Here is a 23442-nt window from a genome sequence, read left to right on the forward strand (position 1 = left end):
AGTAGTACGTCGTCCTCGCTGGAGATTGGTTGATCAGGCTTGATTGACATTGTCCGGTCGACCGGCGTTTCACTACCTGGTTCCGTACCAGCAGTGGCAGCGGTACCCTTGAGTCCTGGAGATGCTACATCTGCGGGGCCGCTGGTCGCTTCACCTAATTGGCCCGTTTCAGAGGCAGTAGTGGAGGCAGGCAAAGTTGCCGATGGTACAGATGGTTCTTTTGTACTCTCTTCTTTCGCAGGAGCTGGACCAGAAGCCACCTCTGGTTTTGTCGGTTTCTTGACAACTGTACCTACCTTATCCTTTACGGGAACAACGCTTTGTTTCGTGACCGTCTGTTTTGTAGCTTTAGTCTCCGCCTTTGTAATAGTGATTGCCTTTTGTGGTTGCGGTTTGCTCTCCATAGCAAGCGAAGGCACCGCTTGCTTTCCTTTCGCCGTGGTCTCCTGTACGTCTTTTTTCACCGGTGTTGTCTTCACCTGTGTTGTCTTCGCCGGGGATGAAGCCTCGGTTTTGCCTGTTTTGCTGGTTGGGGCTGATACCCGTGGTATGGGGACTACACCTGTCTCTCGCTTCTTCTTTTGATCTTTCTCGGATGTTGCAACTAGTTTAGTCCCGCCTTTCCGTTCAGTCGCCTTCCTCGCGGCGAGCTTTGAAGCCGGTGAAGTCGTACCTTTTTTGACCGCATCTTTTCCTGCCGGTTTCTTTGCCCTTACGCTTGGTTTCGATGTAGTTGCGCCTGCTTTCCTTCCTTGCACACCTGCAGGTCTAGCTGACGTTTTCTTACGCTTCATTGTAAATGTCTTTGCCGCATCTCCTGCCTTCTCGATGTCCGCCTTTGTTATCTTTTTCTGAGTTTCCTCGAGGCTTCCGCTGTAACCCTCCTTGAGTTGTTCATCTATCTGTAACTCAGCCTCAGATGCCCCTGAAATTCCTGTGTCGTCCGACGCTGCAATTGATTTTTTCTTTGCCTTGTGCTTCAACGCTTTGACCATGACTCCCTTCCGCTTTCCTCGTGGTGCGGGGCGTCCCCTCTGGGCTCTGGAGCCTCGATTCATGTCAAAGACAGGGGAATGCCTTGTATTGCTCACAGTTGCTTGGAAGTTATACTGCTGCACTGTTGCTTCCGACGTATCTGATCGTTCTGGAATCACTGCCTGCAGGCAAGCACGCGCGCTCGTTGCTTTGTGCAAGTTCGTGCCATGGCCACTATGGTCGCTGCTGTGTGTTACTAGGGTGTCTGAGTACTAGCTCCCTCTGTGAGGGAGCTAGTATTGGGCGGCCTATGTGTTACATAGTTCACGGAAAAAAAAAAGAACTGCCCGCCTCGGCCTGCTTTACACTGATGCGTGTATAGTTTTCCTATACATACTTAACCCTAGGGCTTTTGTATGCCACGAGTCATGGCCTCCTCCCTTTGCGGATCAAGGCCAATACACGAGGAGGAGGAAGAAGCAGAATTCGAATTGCAACGGCATCCACTTTTGACGTCGAAGAAGAAGACGACCACATCAAGGCGCACAGCATCTTCTGTCCGTAGCTGCCACTAGACTGCACGTCTTAATCCATACAGTTTCCGCCGGACCGAGAGGAAGAACATGCAGAGATACGTGAGTTTTGAAGAATAAGTTTTCGTTTGCCCAAAGTGCATCCTACCCCCTAATGGAATTCATTGAGTAATCGCGAATGCCATTGCTACTCTGCCACTTTGAACGTCCCAGGGGAGCGCGTTACGTCACGACGTTCCCTCGTTCTCCGATACGCTCTTTTCACGAGCCGGGGGTTTTCCAAAGGTGTGCGCTACAGTGGCCTCGCGCGAGTTCTGTAGGTCTTCTGCACTCGTCGTTCTTTCGCACGAGCTCATTTTATTCTTTGCAGAACAATGCTCAGAAAAAGGAAGGTCTCCTCAATGCTCCATTATGGCCACAAGTTATCCCACACTCCATTGCGCCCTGCCTAACCTCCCTAGCGCAACAGGAAAGTGGTACTTAACGTTACCTGACATTCATCGAGAGGTGGCAAAAACCTAGTGAAAAAACATAGATTGAGAAGTTACCCGTCAAAAAGAACTCGTTACGAGTTAAGTTACCGTGTGAAAAATGTAACTAAGTTAATAACGAAGTTCTTCAGTCTGAAATGTAACTCGTAGTTACGGAGTTACTTAAAAAAATAGAACGAGTTACTTCCAAGTTACTTCGGACACAAAATAGCACTACACAGGTGCAGCGCGCGTGAACAGTTGAGTCCGACCATGGGTTGCCTGCGGAGGGGTCCAACACGCTTAGATCGTTTTCGTTTATGTTCAACAATTCGAACGCTTTGCATCTTACTCCTTGTGGGCGCGCAATGGTTCACCTTCATTTCAATGACATTGGTTCTTCTTACTTCCTGAGTAGAATGCTGTCATCGGTTGAATATCAAGTTCTGTGGCACAAAAAGCCATTAAAGAACCGGAGAGAAAGCAAGAAAATAAGTGGACGCGAGTGAAAAGCCAATTAAAAGTAACTTAGCTTAAGTTACTTTGGAAAAGCTACCTGAAAAAGAAACGAGTTCCTCTGAAAGTCACCACGGCGCAAAAGTACCGAGTTAAGTTACAAGTTACAAAAAAAAAAACTTAGTTACAGGAACTCTTTTTAAAAACAAATGGCGTTGACCGTATTCTACGTCGTGTAGTTTTTAATTGTAATTCAATGATACGTTTTCTGGGACACCCTGTGTACTGCATCCATACGAAACTATATATGCTGAGTATGCAACAGCTGCCCGCGGGAAAGTACGGCCCTCTTAGCTGGATACATAAGGGCTATTGTCTTTTATGTTCCTCAAGCCCAAGGTCTTCTTGCACTATGCATCCTCACCAGCTAGCCGCCATCCTCTCAGTTATTCCAGCTATACAAAAGCAACGTGAATGCTACGGGTTGTGTCTTGCAGAAAAGCCTGGTGATCTACTGCTACCATCGCCGTGACCAGGGCATGGACCGACACGCGTTCCGGAAGCTGCTCTTCGCTTCTATTCTTTGCCTCATGTTCATGATTTTCGAAGTTGTGGGTAAGTCGATGCTGCTTCAAGTGTGGAGTGCACAGACGAAAGCGTAGTCTCTGAAGCGCCCTCACTCCAGCGGCTATGACCCGAGGTACCCCCTCGTTCCAGGGGGCCTTTTGGCCAACAGCCTAGCTATTGCCACCGATGCGGCCCACCTCCTAGCAGATTTGACTGGCTTTATCATCAGCATGGGAGCTGTCTGGCTATCGAGTAAACCACCCACGCGCAACATGACTTTCGGCTGGTACCGCGCAGGTATATGGAATACTCACTTGAGAAAAATTTTTGGTTGCAACTTTCCTTCTGCATAAACAGAGCGGCGTGGTACTCGTGGTGGACTCTGTGTTCGCTCTGGTATATACTGCACATATATAATGGAGCACGTAATACGTCTACGACCTGTTCCTTTTGTCTTAAGCTGTTCGCTGTGCAATTCCTTCGTGTGGAACCTTACAGAAGTCCTGGGTGCTATGATATCTGTGATGTTCATCTGGGTGGTGACTGGGACTCTGCTCTATTGGGCCATTTTGCGTATCATCAGCGCCAAGACCCACGACATCAATGCCAGCATCATGCTTGCTTCGGCATCCATCGGCATCATTGTTAACATATTGTACGTCCTTCACATGAACTCTCTCTAGTATTCACCGTGGTAATAATTAACCTTGCGCTCGCAGCATGGGTGTAGCGCTGCATGTAGGCGGCGTTGCCCACGGCCACTCCCATGGTCACTCCCATGCTATCTTTCAGCATGGGAGCGGGGCAGACAGCCACCACAGCCACTGCTCCTTGCGGAAATCCCATGAGGGTGACGAGGAATTAGCTGGCGAGGTAGCTGACTCCTCGAAGATCAAGAACGAGGCAGGAGCAGTCCCTGTCGCACCGGTAGCCAAGCAACGACAGAACATCAACGTGCAGGCGGCTATTATTCACGTTATTGGGGACCTCCTTCAAAGTGTCGGAGTCTTTATAGCGGCGCTCGTCATCTATCACAAGGTATGCGGCCATTGTGCTTGAGAGGCAGGGGAACGATGTACCATAGCTGCACCATTCCGGCATCCGATGTTTCTTCAAATTTTATTTATACTTGCATTGGCATAGTCACAAAGCGGCCCCCAAGGTGGCAGAGCCTCAGCTCCAGAAAGGCTCTTACAGATTGTATCGACACTTCTGAATAGTCCTGTACATCACTGCTCTGCTGTGACAGACCTACCCCTTTGAATCTCTCCAGCCAGAGTATGAAGTGGCGGACCCGATGTGCACGTTGATGTTTTCTGTGATCGTGATGTGCACTACGTTACCGATCGCCTTCGAGGCCTTGACGGTGCTGCTGGAAGGGAAGCCTCCCTGCATTGACTTCAAGGAGGTGCTCGAGATGATGACGAAGGAGGAAGGAGTGCGGCAAGTTCACCGACTGCGTATCTGGGCTCTTTCTGTCGAACGACTCATCGTCACTGCGCACATCGTAATCCGTGAGTCGTGTCTTCAGCGTAGCGTAACATCCCGAGCAGCGCAATGCACTGAAAGTACATGAAGGCTGTCTTATCAGTCCTGGAGCCCCTGGAGTAGTGGAGCTACCAAAACTGCTTTGGAGCGCGCGAACTTTAAATATAAGGATAACGGACGCTATAACGATGACGATAAATAAGGATAACGATAAACGATAACGATCGCTATGATCTTCTCCTATGCGGTCACGCGTTCAGTACAGTGTGCTGCCTGAGGCTGAACACAGACAGACAGACAGACACAGACCGGACGGCACCAGTCTCGTATGTGTGTTCTCCCTGTGGCTGAGGGAAATGATACCGACATCGAATATACACCAGTTCGCCTGTACCCTACTTCTCTGTTCTACGTGTTTACATGTAACGGGGGTTCAGCCTAATTGCCGGAAGTAGCATGTCTTGCTGAAGCTTGCCAACGCAGGTACCTACTGTGCAATATAAACTGCACACAATAAAGTAAACTGAAATTTGTACGTCGCTGTGAATCTGACGCAGGAAGGAGACTAATGTGGCTCCACCTTCTGCAATTATTTCGTCTCGGGGTCTACTTTCTAAATAAGCGTTCTGGAATGGAGTGTGTCCTTCCATCTCTTAGCCATTCCACGTTCAAAGCGTTTGTTGTCGCCTGTGTGTTAAAGTAACGCTCACCAGAAACACTGTACAGGAATGACCATGTGGCCTTTTCTGTAGGTGTGAAAGTAACGCACTTGTGTCGTCCGTTCCCGTCCTAATCGTCCTTTGTCCTTTTACGTTTTCCTGCGTTTCGCATTATGACTGAAACTAAGCTACACAGGGCCCCCTATTTCCAGAGCCCAAGCAAGATGGACTGCGCATCATGGACAGCATATCTCATCGACTGAATGCTGCGTACAACATTTTTGAGCTGACTCTGCAAACGGAAGGATTAAAGGACGACGAGGAAGACATGCCGCAGCCGGACCCACAGTCGCCCAGTTACTCCATGATCGAGGTAGCGCCACCAGCTCCCGAGACACCTCCCAAAGAGAAGGGTAGTTCGAAGGACACTTCGCGCACTATTATTAGTGTGCAAGACCCAGAAGCAGCTACGAAGACACTTTCCCACCTGAAGAAACATCACCACTCGAAAACACCTCCCAAAGTGAAGACTGGTGTGCAAGACTCGGACACGGCTACGCGCACGCCGCTTTAATTAAGGATAACGTGTTGCCGAGTAGCGATATATCTGAAAAATACATCCTACTCTGTTCTCCTTTTGTGTTTATTATATTAGGGTGTGTTGTGCACACTGCTATGTACCGCATCATATACTGTGCTACTTTCTAGCTATGCAAGAAACCCCTTATGTATGTTTGGTAGTGAGTGTATGTGTAGTGTGTTTGAGGTCTATCTGCTGCCAGAAGGTGCTCACCAGGTTCTGGAATGCGGCATGTAAGTAGGTCAGAAGTCTACGCACCTCCCCGGTTTCCCTCTATCCCTATTGCCTGTGGAGTGATATCATTGGTCTCTCCCTCAGGTAACATTTCGAGGATAAGGTACGTGGTTCCTTCTGTGGTCCCATGGCGGTCTGCAGACTTGTGAGTGGTCAGATCCCTCGTCACACGGTGTCTGCAAACTTACCCTCTCTCTATCATGGAAAGGGGAAAGACATTGGCGAGCTTTAGTACATCGAATGCGGTAGCAATGTGATGTCACCCGCTTCAAAGGAACAGTTCGCCAGTCGACGATGTATTATTTTTTCGTCAACATCAAAGAAACAGTGATGCGCTTATGTTTTCGGAACCGTTATCGTGAACTATTCCGAAACATTCCGTGAACTTAGTTGTTAGGAGCGTAGGAAAAGGTCGTAGAGCCGCAATATACGATGTGCGTGCAGCAAATGGAAGATTTAAAAATTCTGTGGAGATTCGAAAGCGCAGTCGAAAACTATGCGCAATGTTACACGATGTCCATGCACGATACTTACATCGTACATGAGACATTCTTTTCACTTGCACTAGACTGCACTACCTTGGACACCACGCAAGACGGGTTTTCGGGAGCTGCACTTTCCAGCTGAAAGGAACTTTATTAGTAATGACTTTCTTTTCAACAGGAAAGTGCAGCACGCAAATAACCCAGTTCAGATCTGGTGCAGGAGGTGCAAGCGAAAAGAATGCACCTTAAGGGAGCGCTGAAGCTTCCGGACGCTGCCTCTGGATTTAACATTACTTGTGGAAAGCGGTGGCTGATTTAGAGTAAAAATTTGGACCCGCGCCAGTTTGGTTTTCAGTGCGCGCTCCCGGCGGATCGCACGGGTTTGCTAGCATTCAAGGTGTGATGCGTTATCCGTGCATAGGCCACTTTGGCCACTTGGGGATCACCAAAAGGTTTCGGAACGTGACAACCGGGGAACGTAGGGAACCCTGGGGAATGTGCGTGCTATGGGCCGATTTCTAAGGGAACTGTGCCGACATATGTCTGAAAGCGTCTGAGGAAAACCCAGGGAAAAGCCGAAACAGCACAGCCGGCACCGGGATGCGAACCCGGGTACCTCCATCCCCCCCATAGCGTTAGTCGCGACGTTGCCCACCTCTGTGAAGTCGACAACGGCGACATCTTTCAGCCTTTGCGGAACACTGCCAGCGTCTATGAAGAATGAGAAGAAGGATCACGGCCAGTATCTGCGAAGAAGAAGAAGGAGATATATTTTATATATCAATCACTCCGTTTTTAGCGTTGTCCAAAGAGCACAAGTGTGTGTTTTCCTATATATACAGGGTGTGTGCAGAAAAACATGACCCGCATTTGTACATGTAACTCGTTGTCTACTTAGCCGAGGAACTTACGGTGGCGCACGACGGCATATTTATGCGTGCGAAAGCTACAAAAAAATCCTGGAAGGCATACTCAGTGTAAAAAAATAAACAGAGCGCGAAAACATGGGCTTCCATGCATTACAATAGGGCGGTCATGACAGTGCATGGTAGTGCATTTCGGTCTCAGGAGAGTTATGTGCAGGCACCGCTAGGGGTACTGCCGATGAGCATCCATGTGGGACATCGTTTCGATTTATGCACCGATAGCCCCCCTAGCGGTACTTGAACACAACTCTCCTACGGCCACCGTGTTGCCCTTTCACATACACCCTGTTGTCCACCATGCTGCCCTATTCTGATGCACGGAAGCCGACGTTTTCGTTGTTCCGTTTATTTTTTAAGCTGAGTATGGCTTCCACAATTTTTCTGCAGATTTCGCACGCATAAATGCGCCATCGTGCGCTACCGGAAGTTCCTTGGTTAGGTAGGCAACGAGCTATGTGCCTAAATGCGGGTCATGTTTTTCTGCACACACCCTGTACTTAAGAACCCGAGCGCTTTTGTTTGTCACGAGTCATGGCCTCCTCCCTTTGCGGATCAAGGCCAATAGACGAGGAGGAGGAAGAAGCAGAATTCGAATTGCAACTACATCCACTTTTGACGACGACGATGAAGAAGAAGAAGAAGAATATCTCTACTATCCGTAGCTGATACTAGAGTGCACGTCTTAAGCCATACAGTTTCCACCGGACCGAGAGGAAGAACATGCAGAGATACGTGAGTTTTGAACATTAAGTTTTTATTTGCCCAAAGTGCATCCAACCCCCTAATCGAATTCATTGAGTAATCGCGAATGCCATTGCTGCTTTGCCACTTTGAACGTTCCAGGGGAGCGCGTTACGTCACGACGTTCCCTCGTTCTCCGATACGCTCTTTTCACGAGTCGAGGGTTTTCTAAAGGTGTGCGCAACAGTGGCCTCGCGCGAGCTCTGTAGGTCGGCTGCACTCGTCGTTCTTTAGCAGGAGCTAATTTTATTCGTTGCAGAACACGCCACAGAAAAAGAAAGGTCACCTCAATGCTGCTTTATGGCCACAAGTTATCCCGCACTCCATTGCGCCCTGTCTAACCTCCCTAGCGCAACAGGAAAGTGGTACTTAACGTTACCTGACATTCATCAAGAGGTGGCAAAAACCTAGTGAAAACACATAGATTGAGAAGTTACCCGTCAAAAACAACTCGTTACGAGTTAAGTTACCGTGTGAAAAATGTAACTAAGTTAACAACGAAGTTCTTTAGTCTGAAATGTAACTCGTAGTTACGGAGTTACTTAAAAAAATAGAACGAGTTACTTTCAAGTTACTTCGGACACAAAATAGCACTACACAGGTGCAGCGCGCGTGAACAGTTGAGTCCGACCATGAGTTGCCTGCGGAGTAGTGCAACACGCTTAGATCGTTTTCGGTTATGTTCAACAATAGACCTCTACCTGTTTGTAAACAAATGACGTCATAATGCTCGACAGCGCCACGAGTTTGGTAGAGTTGAACTCCGTTCAAAGCTAGTGGCGAACAAGGTCGCGCCTGAAAGCCACGGTCTTGAGGGGGATTACGATGGTCTCTGAAAGGGACGCCACCTTCAGTCCTACTTTCTTTCAGCGAACAATTGCTCATTCGTGGAACCCAGCTTTCCCCTTCCAATCTGTTTCGGTTTCGGTCTGTCTACCAACGTCATGATGACGTTTGTCGGGTAGAGGTTCATTCGAACGCTTTGCATCTTACTCCCTGTGGGCGCACAATGGTTCAGCTTCATTTCAACGACATTGGTTCTTACTTCCTGAATAGAATAGTCATCGATTGAATATCATGATCTGTGGCACAAAAAGCCATGAAGGAACCGGAGAAAAAGCATGAAAATATGTGGACGTGAGTGAAAAGCGAATTAAAAGTAACTTGGAACTTAGCTTAAGTTACTTTGGAAAAGTTACCTGAAAAAGAAACTAGTTCCTCTGAAAGTTACCACGGCGAAAAAGTACCGAGTTAAGTTACAAGTTAAAAAAAAAAAGAACTTAGTTGCAGTAACGAGTTACCTCGAACTCTGGTAAAAACAAATGGCGTTGACCGTATGATTCTATGTCGTGTAGTTTTTAATTATAATTCAATGACACGTTTTCTGGGACACCCTGTGTACTGTATCCACACGAAACTAGATGCTGAGTATGCAACAGCTGCCCGCGGGAAAGTGCGACGCTCTTAGCTGGATACATAAGGGCTGTTGTCTTTTACGTTCCTCAAGCCCAAGGTCTTCTTGCACTATGAATCCTCACCAGACAGCCGCCATCCTCTCAGTTATCCCAGCTATACAAAATCAACGTGAATGCTACGGGTTGTGTCTTGCAGAAAAACCTGGTGATCTACTGCTACCATCGCCGTGACCAGGGCATGGACCGGCATGCGTTCCGGAAGTTGCTCTTCGCTTCTATTCTTTGCCTCATGTTCATGATTTTCGAAGTTGTGGGTAAGTCTATGCTGCTTCAAGTGCGGAGACTAAAGCGTAGTTTCTGAAGCGCCCTCACTCAAGTGGCAATGACCCTAAGTACCCCCTCGTTTCAGGGGGCCTTTTGGCCAACAGCCTAGCTATTGCCACCGATGCAGCCCACCTCCTAGCAGACTTGACTGGCTTTATCATCAGTATGGGAGCTGTCTGGCTATCCAGCAAACCACCCACGCGCAACATGACTTTCGGCTGGTACCGCGCAGGTATATGGAATACTCATTTGAGAAACTTTTTGGTCGCAACTTTCCTTCTGCATAAACAAAGCGTCGTAGTACTCGTTGTGGACTCTGTCTGCGCTCTGGTATATACTGCTTATAATGGAGCACGTGTATCTTTCACCGACCTATTCTTTTTTGCCTAAGCTGTTCGCTGTACAATTCCTTCGTGTGGAATCTTGCAGAAGTCCTGGGTGCTGTGATATCGGTGATGTTCATCTGGGTGGTGACTGGGACTCTGCTATATTGGGCCATTGAGCGTATCATCAGCAGCAAGAGCAACGACATCAATGCCAGCATCATGCTTGTTTCGGCATCCATCGGCATCATTGTTAACATAGTGTATGTCATTCACATGAACTCGCTCTAGTATTCACCGTGGTAATAATTAACCTTGCGCTCGCAGCATGGGTGTAGCGCTGCATGTAGGCGGTGTTGCCCACGGCCACTCTCATGGTCACGTTCAGCATGGGAGCGGGGCAGACAGCCATCACAGCCACTGCTCCTTGCGGAAATCCCATGAGGGTGACGAGGTATTATCTGGCGAGATGGCTATGTCCTCGAAGATCAAGAACGAGGCAGGAGCAGTCCCTGTCGCACCTGTAGTCAAACAACGACAGAACATCAACGTGCAGGCGGCTATTATTCACGTTATTGGGGACCTCCTTCAAAGTATCGGAGTCTTTATAGCGGCGCTCATCATCTTTTACAAGGTATGCGGCCATTGTGTGTGAGAGGCAGGGGAACGATGTAGAATAGCTGCACCATTCCGGCATCCGATGTTTCTTTAAATTTTATTTAGTACTTGCATTGGCATAGTCACAAAGCGGCCAGCAAGGTGGCAGAACCTCTGCTCCAGAAAGGCTCTTATAGATTGTATCGACACTTCTGAATAGTCCTGTACCTCACTGCTCTGCTGTGACCTCTCTCTCTCTTTGAATCTCTCCAGCCAGAGTACGAAGTGGCGGACCCGATGTGCACGTTGATGTTTTCTGTGATCGTGGTGTGCACTACGTTACCGATCGCCGTAGAGGCCTTGACGGTGCTGCTGGAAGGGAAGCCTCCCTGCATTGACTTCAAGGAGGTGCTCGAGATGATGACGCAGGAGAAAGGAGTGCGACAAGTTCACCGACTGCGTATCTGGGCTCTTTCTGTCGAACGACTCATCGTCACTGCGCACATCATAATCCGTGAGTCGCGTCTTCAGCATGCATAGCGTAACATCCCGAGCAGCGCAATGCACTGAAAGTACATGAAGGCGGCCGGCAGCTGTCTTACCAGTCCTGGAGCCCGATCCTCAACTGGTCGTTATTCCCCTAACGCTAGTTAAATGCATCACGCTTCGCCCATGACTCGCCACGAGCTCGTGCGCGAACTACCAAAACGGCTTTGGAGCGCGCGAACTTTAAAGATAAGGATAACGGACGCAATAATGATGACGATAATCGATAGCGATAGCGATCGCTATGATCTCCTATGCGGTCACGCTTTCAGTACAGTGTGCTGCCTGAGGCTGGATACAGACATAGACAGACAGACAGACCGGACAACACCAGTCTCGTATCGTCCGATCTGTTTTTATGTGTGTTCTCCCTGTGGCTGAGGGAAATGATAGCGACATCGAATATACACCAGTTCGCCTGTACCCTACTTCTCTGTTCTACGGGTTTACATGTAACGGGGGTTCAGCATAATTGCCGGAAGTAGCTTGTCTTGCTTAATCTTGCCAACGCAGGTACCTACTGTCCAATATAAACTGCACACGAATAAAGTAAACCGAAATTTGTACTTCGCCGTGAATCCAACTTAAAGACAGGAAGGAGACGAACTTGTCTCTCCACCTCCCGCAATTATTTCGTCTCGGGGTCTACTTTCTAAATAAGCGTTCTAGGATTGAGTACCTCTTTCCATCTCTATTCCTTTCTCCTTCTAAAGTGTTTGTTGTCGTCTGTGGGTTAAAGTAACGCGCAACAGAATGGCCATGGCCTTGTGGCCATGTGGCCTTTTCTGTAGGTCTCAGAGTAACGCACTTGTGTCGTCCGTTCCCGTCCTAATCGTCCTTTGTCCTTTTACGTTTCCTTGCGTTTCGCATTATGACTGAAACTAAGCTACACAGGGCCCTCTATTTCCAGATCCCAAGCAAAATGGACTGCGCATAATGGACAACATATCTCAGCGACTGAATGCTACGTACAACATTTTTGAGCTGACTCTGCAAACGGAACGATTAGAGGATGACGGGGAAGACTTGCTGCATCTGAACCCACAGTCGCCCAGCTACCAGTCCATGATCGAGGTAGCGCCACCACCTCCCAAGACACCTCCCAAGACACCTCCCAAAGAGAAGAGTAGTTCGAAGGACACTTCGCGCACTATTATTAGTGTGCAGGACCCAGACACAGCTACGAAGACATTTTCCCACTTGAAGAAACATGGCCACTCGAAAACACCTTCCAAAGTGAAGAGTAGTTCGAAGACCGCTTCGCGCACTGTTGCTAGTGTGCAAGACACAGAAACAGCTACGCGCACGCCGCGCTAATTACGCTAATTACGTGGTAACGTGTTGTCGAGTAGCGATATATCTGGAAAATACATACCACTCTGTTCTCTTTTTGTGCTTTTTTTACGAGCAATATTAGGGTGTCGTTTTGCGCCTACTGCTATGTACCGCATCATATATACTGTGCTAATTTCTACTTTTAGCTATGTAAGAAAGCCGTTATATGTGTTGGGGGCTATCTGTCGCCAGATGGTGCTTACACAGTATAGCCCAGGTACTTAGTTCAGCAGTCTGCGCACCTTCCCAGTTTCCCTCTATCCCCTGTTCCCTGTGGAGTGACATCATTGGTCTCTCCCCCAGATAGGGGTGTAAAATGTCGAGGTTAAGGCACGTGGTTACTTCTGTGGACCTATGGTGGTCTACGAATATCCCTTATTGCTGAGTTGTGAGTGAGCTTACCCTCTCCCTGTCATGGAAAGGGGAAAGACATTAGCCAGTTTTCGTACATCGAATACCATACGATAAAAGAGTTATCAAATTCAAGCTTTGCAATGGTGACGTCACCCGCATCAAAGAAAGTTATGTAACAGACGACGATGTATTTTTTCCATCGACATCAACATCAAAGCAACCGTGATTGGCTTATATTTTCGGAACCAATTATTCCGAAAAATTCAGTGAACTTCCGATGTACTAAGACTCACTATTAACGGTGTTAGCAGCGGAGGAAAAGTCCGTGGAGCTGCGATATACTAGGCGCGTGCAGCTAATGAAAAATTTAAAAATCCTGCGGCGATCGGAAACCACTGTCGAAAACTATGCGCAGTATTACACTGTATCCGTGCACGAAGCTTACGTCATACTTACATGATACTGAGGCTTCAGCTAAACACCACCTAGATAGCATCAGGCCTGCGCGCTTACGTCACGCCTATAGCTTTGGGAGCTGCTTCGAGCTTTCTTCTTGTTCTCTCTTTCATTGACGGTCATCATAGCAGCATCCACTGTAGGCCTTCGTGTGTGACGCTGTGTCACGTGGGGCACAGGCCTGATGCTATCTAGGCGGTGTTGCTTGAGCACGCTGCCACCGGATTTAACATTACTCGTGAAAAGCTGCGTCCGATGGAGAATTCCATTGAAATTTTAGACCCGCGCTGGTTGGGGTTTCTGTAAGCGCTCCTGGCGGGGTCGCACAGAAGCACACAGTCGCACAGGTTTGCTTTGTCAGTGGAATGCAAGCATTCAAGGTGTCATGCGCGCGACCCCCGTGATTTCTCGGGTTTGCTTTGGCCACGTGGGGATCAGCAAAATGTTTCGGAATCTCGCAACATAATTACACACAGTTGGACGCGCCATGTTACCACTGTGCAAGAACCGCACGACGACTTGCGCGACACACAAGGTGCTGGGTTCGAATCCTACCGCCGGCTGTGCTGTCTGAGGTTTTCCCTGGGTTTTCCGAAGACGTTCCAGACGAATGTCGGCACAGTTTCCCCTGAAGTCGGCCCAAGACGCATACTAATCCCCCTGTCCCCCACTCCTTCCTGCTGTCCTCTCTCCATCTGTCCACATCTGTACGCCGCTCATAGCCACAGTTGCTTCGCGGCGCTAACACGCAACCAAGAAAAAAAAAGAGAAAGAAAACTCGAACATCAGGGCCTCACTTATCGCGCGCATGCCTCCTCTTATCTGTCGTGTTCCGCTGGCTTTGCCCCAATCAAAGGACTACTGCTCCTTGGAGCAAATTTTTTGCCCTTATGTTCCGCCAATGGAACATTCAACACATACCTCGATTCTGCCAGTGCAACAGTTTTTGCCCCTTCTCGAGGGGAAAACTTTGACCCACCTCTCCCAATGGAATGCGCCATAAGAAGCTTGCATAGCTTGCTACAACCTTGTCAGTAAGCGGAGACAGATCCTGGTATCGAAACGGTCGTCGATGTATGTGGTAGCACCGGCACAGAAAATATCACCATATAGCGTCAGTAGCAGATGCCTTAGCTTGGGTGGAGCGCCCCTTTTTCATTGCTTCCATCCGTATTCATTTCGGCAAAACAATAGAGAGCGAGATGTTGCGAATTTGCTACTAACAATAGCAACAAGCTCGGAAGCGATATGTCCTATGAAGCAACAATTACTGACGCGACCGCAGAAAGGCTTCGGGGCGGAAGCACCGAGGCTGAGTTGACCGGAAATTGAAAATCTGTACCCACTTTGCGCCCTTTCCACGCCATGTAATCAGTGGCAAAAGAGCAAGAATAGCAGGTGGCTGCACCGGTATATAAGGGACATGGGCATGGTTGTCATTCCGTCAGTCTGCTCTGGAACGGCAACGGACCTGCAACACTTGGACCTGCTTTCTGTGCAGTCGTAACGGTGAGTGGCGAACCCCTTTTTCGTCCACAAAAATTGTCGTCTGTCTGCACCGTTGTCTTAGCGTTGTATTGAGACCGTGCAGAGACCGTTGTCTTAACGCTATGCAGACCGTGAAGAGATTTAACTTTAATTTATTTAATTTTCCTGTAACGTTTGAGATGGATAACTGCCTGCCGCTTTCGATGCAGACCGAAACTAATCAACGAAACATAATTCTGCAATGTGTACAGTGGTCTCGGCATTTAGATTATCCGATTCATTAGATGGCTTCAAACAACCCCGGGGAAAAGAGGTGCTGACGCTAGCAATCGTCGTTCCTAATTGTGTTCTGCCTGTGCCATTTCTTGTTGTTTACGTTGATTAGATGGCCGCAGGCTTACGTCAAAGTATGATAGAAAACGTAGCGTGGTACCGTTAGAAGGACCTTAGGCTGCAAAGCAGACTTCAGAAAGTTGGTGTGTAGTGCGTCGACAAGCTCCTTAACCGAAGTATTAGTGAGAAATAGCACCATGAAGCATCTGGTCTCTTACGTGAACGTAGGTACGTTGACGCCAACGCAAATCTATACGTTGCAGTGAACATGAGCCCCATAATGACCACCATGCTCCTGGCCGCCATTGGTTGCTTGCTGTTGAAGTCCTACGGCCATGCTGACGTCATGGACTTGCACCGCCCTGCCTTTGCCTCCGATCGCTCGGTAGGGCTCTGTACCTGCATTTTCTAGTGACCTGAACCCGTTGAACCGTACCACTCACAAGGTTCCACTTTCTGTCGTACGTCACTGTGCTTTTCTTGTGCGCTTGAGCTTTCGCATCGTTTATGGGGCAAACTTGAATTAACTGAATCAAGCTAGAACCGATACGAGGGATAGACACAGTACGGAGACGGCCTCACCCGATGTAGCATCATACCATTATAGTATAGATTTCCATGAAAAGTCCAGAATGCCTGTGAGTGCGGATTCACTGCAGTGTTTCTCTTTCGTTTGGTATATATCTTAGATCGTATACTTCTCTGCTGTCAAAAAAAGAAAAAAAAAAGAAAACCTGAAAGAAAAGACTGGTGTGGTTCTAGTAAACACTATAGGGCAAAGTGCCTTGACCCCCTTAAAAGCTCAGAGTTGTCGTGATGGACTCGTCCCCCCCCCCCACCACCCCCCACCCCCCGCGGCAGTGCAGCGACCGTGGCGGTGACGGAGAGCCTCCCGCGCAGGGCCTCGACTCCCTGCAAGCCCTTCTGAGCGGAGAAGGGGAGACGAAAATTCTGTCCGGCCCTGCTTCTGCAGTAAAGCCATCATCATCTTTCGAAGAAGTCCAACACGACATGCCAATCTTCCACGAACCTCACCATGACTGCCACATCGAAGTCCAAGTCGTAAGCAGCACACCTTTCTTGCCTGTACCATCATCCGAATCATCACTGTATACTTACCACACGCAACGCGTACGTGAGCCGAGATGTCGAGTACGAAATCATCCGTGCTAATGTTCTACCAATGACTGTGATCTACTAATGTGTGTGATGCAACTGTCATCATGGGCGACGTCACAGTCGCGCCGTTCCGTGGATTAATGTTTCCCCTTTCTTAGTTCTTTAACCTGCGCTGAAATCTTCAACACCCCGGGCACATTGCATTTACCGTTCTTCGCTGAAGACAACGTGCCTTAGCAACTTGTATCATGTCACGAAGTTGCTTACGTCTTGACTGCTCGGTACTACAACAGCGATCAAGCTAGGAACTCGAGGAAACGTAGACCATCAACTCTAACGGGGTTGCTCCGCCGGGGAGTCTGTGCGCTACCAGGCGTTGCGTATGGGGCTCGGATAGTTTCGGTGTCGGCGCACTACCTTCTGCGAGGCATGCCTCTAGCTCTTGTAGCCAATAGGAAGAGCCGTAGTGCGGGGCTTAAGCGTGAATGAAACAAGAGGTGCAGAGGGCGCATAAAGACATTTTTCACACCCTCTGCCACACCTTTCTCCCCTCTCTCACGACATAGCTCTAACTATGTTTGCTTGCTTCCTCTGTTCCAGACTGAGCGTGTACGTGGATACTGCTCCGAACTCAACGTCATGGGTAAGAGCTTCCCCGTGTGCAAAAATGGAGAACGCGTTTCCATCAATCACCACGAGTGCGCCTTCGCAGTTTGAGCTACGACTACACTTGTTTATTTTATTTTTTTCACACGGTTCTCCCAACGACGTTCTTGTAGAAGCTTCATATCGGCTGCTTTCCAGCAAAGAGTGAAATAAAAGATGTTTTGAAGCATTGCCATTGCGCCAGTTAGCCGTACACATTATTCACAGTGGTACCTACTACCTCGGTACCAACTTGTCAGTGCTTTCCATATGAGTGACAGTACCACAGCCAAGGAAGACAGGAAAACAGACATCACACTCGGTGCTGGAATTCAAAGCCCAGGTCACCTATTAGACTCAAAGACATATAAGACATTGTCCATTTTTTGCCTAGATGTACGCGATGTCAAATTACTTTTTGCGGTCCTATTAAATGTCCGTTCTTATCCTGCTTATCCTCCTTTATTCTTTATCCACACCTGGCTCGCATTTTGCACAGAGCACCAAGATATTGTACAAGTTCGCGTCAAGTTAAGAACGCCCTCAGTCGAATAACGAAACCCAAGGACCAATCTCATCCATCGACAACATCTCGGACATTAAAATACACGTGGAAACACAGGGATAAAATCTAGTTTGCTGCAGAAAATGTCCCTTTTGTGGAACGTGCGAGTACGTAAATTGTATCCCTGCACAATCGCTGTCATGCTCTTAAACCCGGGATCAACTGCGTTTCAATACAAGCGTCCGTGTATTGATTTCTTATATACTTTCTGCTCTTTTTTTTGCATTGTGTTTCTTTCGCGGCTCTATAGTGAGGCAGGTATAGCTGTGCCGCATTGCGGCATGTGAACGCTTCAGCAGTGCGAACCGCGGGTGACCATGAACCATTGAAATTACGTATTCGTGTACTTCACTGCTTTGTCATTCAATCGTGTAATACGTGGCTCAGTTATGTTAATTAAAGGAAACGCAATTACGGTACGGAAATCTGGCGTTCAGAACACGTACCGGAAACACTTTAAATTGATTCGCTCTTTTTGCTTTTTTTTTTGTAACGATTTTATCGAATTTTTGCTGGCCCTGTCGTTGTTCACATATATAGAGATAAAACGCTTGTCGGATGCATTTAAAGTGGTGCTAGTCCAGAGTTAGAAGCTCGGCGACCTTTTACGCTGGCTTAACTGAGCCACGCACGCTTGAAATTAGGTTTCGAAAGATCGATGCTAATAGCATCTATGCTGTACCCTTGCAGTTTATGGGGGAGTCTAAGGTCTTCCTTACGCAGGTAGCTTAATGCTATAATCAATAGTATTACACAATACTACCAGGGAGTACAAATGGAAGCTGATGGACGAAAAGAAGGTGCGTGCCATAACACCCTTTTACCGTAAAGGTACAAGTGGGTTACAAGTGAAACGGTAAGTGAAAAGTCTTCATCTTATGAAAGGTATGACTTCATGACCTGTCGTCTACCGCGTAAATTCCTTAGAATTTGCTGCACTACCTGTTTACTTGTACTGTTGGCCGCTAGGTTTGAAACGGATCCGCGCGCGATTGTGAAGTATCGCATGTGAAACGCGTTGGGACCTATAGTTTCAAACATCTACACTCTTAAGAAAAGGGTGTACTTTAACTCCTTTTTTGCCACATATATAACACCCTTTTGGAGAGTACAATTACGCTCAAAAGGGTGTCTTCTCACTTTCTCAAGGGAGTAGCATAACACCTTTCTCCCTACTGGAGAGTAATATTACTCCCCGGCAGGGAGAAGGTGTTATGCTACTCCCTTGAGGGAGTGAGGAGACACCCTTCTGAGTGTAATTGTACTCTCCAAAAGGGTGTTATATATGTGGCAAGGAAAGGAGTTAAAGTACACCCTTTTTTTTAAAGAGTGTAACTACCAAACGTTACCGTGCTGGCGACGCCATCGGCCACGTGCTCCCGCGTTATGATCAAGTCTGTCGGAGGATGTACGTACAAGTTTATAACGAGAAAAGATGGTTCCCGACTAGACCACTTCCAAAACCTTTCCGAGCGGAATCTGAACTCTAAGAACTGCAACCTTCCGGGACTATCTGCACGGAAGTTTCTGGGACGTTTAGGGCCAGTTTGCAGTGCTGGAGAGTAGATTTGAGGGCCGAGGAACTAAAATAGGGAGTAATTGCAATCCAGAGGGCAATAGAAGCTGCAACCTGTTTTTTTTTTCTTCTTCTGAGAGTGTCATAACTGCCAGTCGCTTTGCAGAAAGCCAAATGTGACGTCACCATGGCAGACTTCTAACAGATTCCGACGCGTCAACCTGTACAGTCCTGCAGATGATTGAGCTTGCGCCGAAACCTTTTACTCCTATTATTACTGTATGTCGCTCGAGGTTGGTATAACTAACGAGCTAGTAAATAATTTTAAGCAAACCCGCATATTGCAACCTTCCATCACGATCCAGAAGCTGTCCGCTTTCCAGACCACATTCCCTCCGCTTCTCCGTCGACCAAATCCCTCACACCCATCCTGCAGCATCCCTATATCCCGAATCCCACACTACCTCCGCGTGCAGTCGCGTTGTCCTCTTTCTTGCGGTGGCAATGCGCTACGGTCACGTGACAGCTTCCCCATCGTTTCTGTCACGCGAGATGGCGCCAGGCACCGTCGAACGGCGTCTACCGCCGCCGCACGGTCGCTGCCGCCGCCGCCCGGCTCAATGCTGCATCTGGCTCGCTGCGTCCTCCCGCTTTGTAGGTTTCCTGTGCACCGTCCCCCTTTTAAACGTTTAGTGCTTATGTGTGTGTGTGCAGTGCGTGCGTGCGTGTGTCTGTGCTTCAAACAGTGTTGTCGTTTGCCTCCATGAAGTGGCCGCCGACGGGGCCTTGGATACAAAGGCTTGCAGCCTTCATGGGATGGTAGGAACTACTGCTGCGCGAAACTTTGCATCTGTGGATTGCAGCGTTGAGGTAAGACTTGGCGAGGTTCTCGATCGAGAAATCGTGTCCTTATTTTCTTTTTTTTTTCGGGAAGAATGCGAGCAAAATGCAATGCGAATGCAGTTCGGCCGAGATGTGAATACGTGAGGTCTCAGTTGAATGAACCGCACGCTCTCTTCGTTTTTTTTTTCTTCTTTCCTTACGTGCAAACATGAGACACATTACGGAGGTGGTTGCATGCACTGCATGCATATTCGTCTAAGAATGCTTGGTCTGTTTTGATGTTCGTATATAATGCCTTCCATCGATATGAAAGTAGACAAGCCCCATTTACCTAACAAAAAAAGAAGAGAGAGATCTAATAATAGATAAAATAGAAAAAAAAGTGATGTGAATCACTTGCTGAAGCGGGCGTGGTTGTTGTTGCGTTGGTTACTTTTCCGTTTTTCACACATTAAAAAAAAAGCAAAAACGTATGCGATAACAATTTACCGCGCAAACCGTATCTGCGATAGTATCCTTGATCATCTTATTTTGTCTTATCCCATCTTTCCTCATCGTGCTCCATTTGTATCTCGTAACAATTTGGGGTCACCGACGGACGCTGGGTGGCACGGTGTACTGAGAGGTTTGTGTTTCTGTCCTGCGCAAAATGATATTGCGTCTTGACAGCTCTATCGCTATGCGATAACGCTCGCTCGCGCGTCGGTAGTCTTGCAGCGTCAGCGTTGGGAAAGGGTCAGGGAAGGGAGGGGAGGGGTATTATTCATTGTCCGGAACTGTTTTTTTTTTCTGCTTTGTTTTTTTATGTTGCTGTTGCGTCGTGTCCTGACACCGATACCGTCGTCTGCTATTTTCTAGCTAACGGACACTGCTTTTAATGTACGTGGCTTCACCGGCGTATCTGTGAGGAGTCAATGGAAAGATTATAAAGGCGATCAGTCTGGCAGGCGCGCGTGTAACAAGTTATTTTTTATCTTTTGCTTTCACTCTTTTGTTTTTGTATGACTCAATTTACGTCTGGTAAAGGACAGAAACATGGCATGCGCAATATGTAGCCAACGGCAACAACTGAAAAGGAAAACTTCCTATCTAGTCTCAGTAGATTGCTGAGACTACCAATAGAGACAATGGCAATTAAGGAAGGTAGTAGTTGCCCATGGGCGTCGGGATTCGAATGCCCTTTTTCTTCGCCCCGATTTTTTAACCACGCCGTGCTTTTCTTTCTTAGCATTTAATTCCTCTGTATTGCGAGATATTTACCCTTTCGTCTCCATTTTTGTATCTTCTGCGTCGCGTTCCTCTTCTTGTGTGCGAAACTTACTCCCTATTCTATCACATTCCTCCCCTCGTGTGAAAGTTTACTCCTAGCTGTATCGCGTTTCACGCACCCAGCCATTCTAGTCCCTATTTACATCGCCTTCTTCTTTTTCCCTATTCTCTCATGTTCCTCCCATTTCGCGATGGTTTACCCCGTATACTGTATGCCGCAATCCCCGCACTGTGCTCCGTTTCTCCTTTTGTGGAATGGTTACTCCCCATTCTGTCGCGCTTCCCGCACCGTGTCGTTTCAGTCCCTACCCAGTGACGCTTACCCCTTTTGTGGAAGGATACTCCCTATACTATCATACTCCTCCCTTTTTGCTTGACTTTACTCCCTAATCCATCTCGTTTCCCGCACCTTATGATGTTAGTCCCTGGTATATCACGTATACCTGTTTTTTTTTTGCGCAACACTATTACTCCCTACTAATGCACCGTCTCTCGTATCGTTTCATTTTACTCCCTGCCGTATGGTCCTTCTCCCTTTCGCATAACGTTATACGTACCCGATTCCTCCCTACCTATCTCTGCATTCGCATAGAGCGGTTCAGTACAAAGAGCAACGCGCATTAGCGCCGATCCGTCAGCCTAGCTCTGCGGCGCATAAAGCTGCTGTGCTGGTATACGCCAGTTTGAGCCAATTGATCATTCTGTCGTCAGGCTCGCTTAGAATGCACTGCTGCTCGGAGATAGAACAGGCAGTGAATCCTCGCCAGACTGTGGAGACTGGTTCGCCGAGAATTCATGGGCCGTCGTGTTCGGCTGAAGCGTCGGGCACCGTGGAAGGCCAGTTATGGCAAGCGTGATGAACAGTCCGAATCTTCGGCAAAAACTTCGGCGTAGTTGTTCTGCCAGTTGACAGGTGCTTGCCTCGCCGCTTGGTGAAAAGGCCAAGGTCTAGGTAGAAATATTACACAAGATGGAGGGAGGCGCGGGGTTCTGTGTGGATGTCCGGAATACCACCTAGCCCAGGACTTCATTTTAGTATTAGTATAGTAGGAATTTTAGTATTGTAGACAACCGTTCAATGTTGCAAGGGTTGTAGTTACTGCAACCTACAGCTAGGGTTGCATCGCAGTGTTAAGAAGTACCAAAGAAACCTCAAAGAAAATAACAAAGTTTGACAGACACTTAATATTGCAAGAGTTGGAGTTACATTGCCACTGTACATCACCATATTTTCTTAAAATAAGAAATACCGAAAATAAGGCATAAATAAATACAATACAGTTCGAGAAACATTCAATATCGCAGACAATTACAATTTTATTGTCGCTCAGAGTTAGAACGCCGATTGCACAAGCATGAGATCCTCCAGCCACCTCGTTAGTCGAGGCCGTCTCCTGAGATTCCTGATATGTATACGCCGTGCTCTGCAGACTTCAATTAGAGAGCGCTACTTAAACTCTGCTCATAATTCCAGCTTTCCTTGCTCCCTCTAGATAATTGTGTTTGCTGTGATACTCATGCTTAAAGTAACAAGTCAATTGACTCGGGAAAATTATGTAATGCAAGGATAATAAGACGCGGTACTCTGTTTGTGTTAGCCTTGTGGCGTGTGAAGATAGTGGTTGCCTATGGTTACCTCTTGATATAATTTTTTTTTTCTCTTTCCTTCGTAAAAGTGCGCTGGACTATGGATATCGAATGTTGTTGAGTAACGTATCTAATTGGATTCCGAAACTTAAGTTGCTGACCGTCACAGTGAGGAGACGCGGACGGGGACTGGAAAGAAAGATGGTTGGTTGCTTGGTGGCACTCGAAAGAAAGGAACATTAGGGAGCCTGAATACTAGTGGACTTCGAAGCTAGTATTCAAATGCACCCTAAGGAACACGTGGGTGCACTACTTGCGCGTCGTTTTGTGACGTCTTCAGATATCCGTAATTAGCGACAGGAACCAAACCAGAGGCTATAAGAGGGGCAAGATGCATACCGAGATCTTATAGATCCCGGTAGCGCCCCTACCTTTTTCTGCCTCAGTAACTAGTTTTATTCAGTGTTTATTCAGTAAGACAAGTAGGTTTAGCAAATGTGTCCTCGAATAGCTGGTTATTCCTATACGATAAGGACGCCGGTGCTAAGATTCACTGAGCCGATAAGATACACTAAGATTTCGGAGGAATACGCCACCATGCCATAAGAAGCAC

The 23442-nt window shown here is 47.8% G+C and overlaps 4 protein-coding genes across 14 annotated transcripts in view; all 4 read left to right on the forward strand.

Annotated features, from left to right (window-relative positions):
- The first annotated feature begins 1243 nt into the window (after positions 1-1243).
- LOC135367251 (proton-coupled zinc antiporter SLC30A2-like) lies at positions 1244-5782 on the forward strand. Its single transcript, XM_064600411.1, has 7 exons — positions 1244-1610; positions 2932-3049; positions 3152-3298; positions 3500-3656; positions 3721-4039; positions 4275-4515; positions 5361-5782. Exons 1-7 carry the CDS (start codon positions 1599-1601, stop codon positions 5720-5722), a joined length of 1356 nt encoding a protein of 451 aa, XP_064456481.1. The 5' UTR covers positions 1244-1598; the 3' UTR covers positions 5723-5782.
- A 2203-nt stretch (positions 5783-7985) lies between these two features.
- LOC135366255 (proton-coupled zinc antiporter SLC30A2-like) lies at positions 7986-12706 on the forward strand. 2 transcript variants are annotated; one of them, XM_064598927.1, is made up of 7 exons: positions 7986-8105; positions 9726-9843; positions 9939-10085; positions 10283-10439; positions 10504-10810; positions 11047-11287; positions 12230-12706. In XM_064598927.1, exons 1-7 carry the CDS (start codon positions 8094-8096, stop codon positions 12634-12636), a joined length of 1389 nt encoding a protein of 462 aa, XP_064454997.1. In that variant the 5' UTR covers positions 7986-8093; the 3' UTR covers positions 12637-12706. The 2 variants fall into 2 exon arrangements, with proteins under 2 accessions (XP_064454997.1, XP_064454998.1); XM_064598928.1 differs by having other exon boundaries at positions 10286-10439.
- Positions 12707-14923: 2217 nt separating this feature from the next.
- On the forward strand, positions 14924-17241 carry LOC135366256 (uncharacterized). Its single transcript, XM_064598929.1, has 4 exons — positions 14924-14973; positions 15549-15670; positions 16186-16347; positions 17005-17241. The coding sequence occupies exons 2-4, from the start codon at positions 15554-15556 to the stop codon at positions 17119-17121; spliced, it is 396 nt and encodes a 131-aa protein (XP_064454999.1). The 5' UTR covers positions 14924-14973; positions 15549-15553; the 3' UTR covers positions 17122-17241.
- Positions 17242-19714: 2473 nt separating this feature from the next.
- The window catches only part of LOC135367252 (coiled-coil domain-containing protein AGAP005037-like), a 270487-nt gene continuing 266759 nt past the window's right edge, over positions 19715-23442 (forward strand). For 4 of the 10 annotated variants that reach the window (XM_064600412.1, XM_064600413.1, XM_064600415.1 and 1 more), the window contains exon 1: positions 19717-20000. The gene's annotated coding sequence lies outside the window, so the exon portion shown is untranslated. Of the gene's footprint in view, positions 20001-23442 lie in introns of all 10 variants that reach the window. The other 6 variants (XM_064600414.1, XM_064600416.1, XM_064600419.1 and 3 more) reach the window with 4 other exon arrangements.

This window comes from Ornithodoros turicata, chromosome 8 (genome assembly GCF_037126465.1).
Source record: "Ornithodoros turicata isolate Travis chromosome 8, ASM3712646v1, whole genome shotgun sequence".
Lineage (NCBI taxonomy): Eukaryota > Metazoa > Arthropoda > Arachnida > Ixodida > Argasidae > Ornithodoros > Ornithodoros turicata.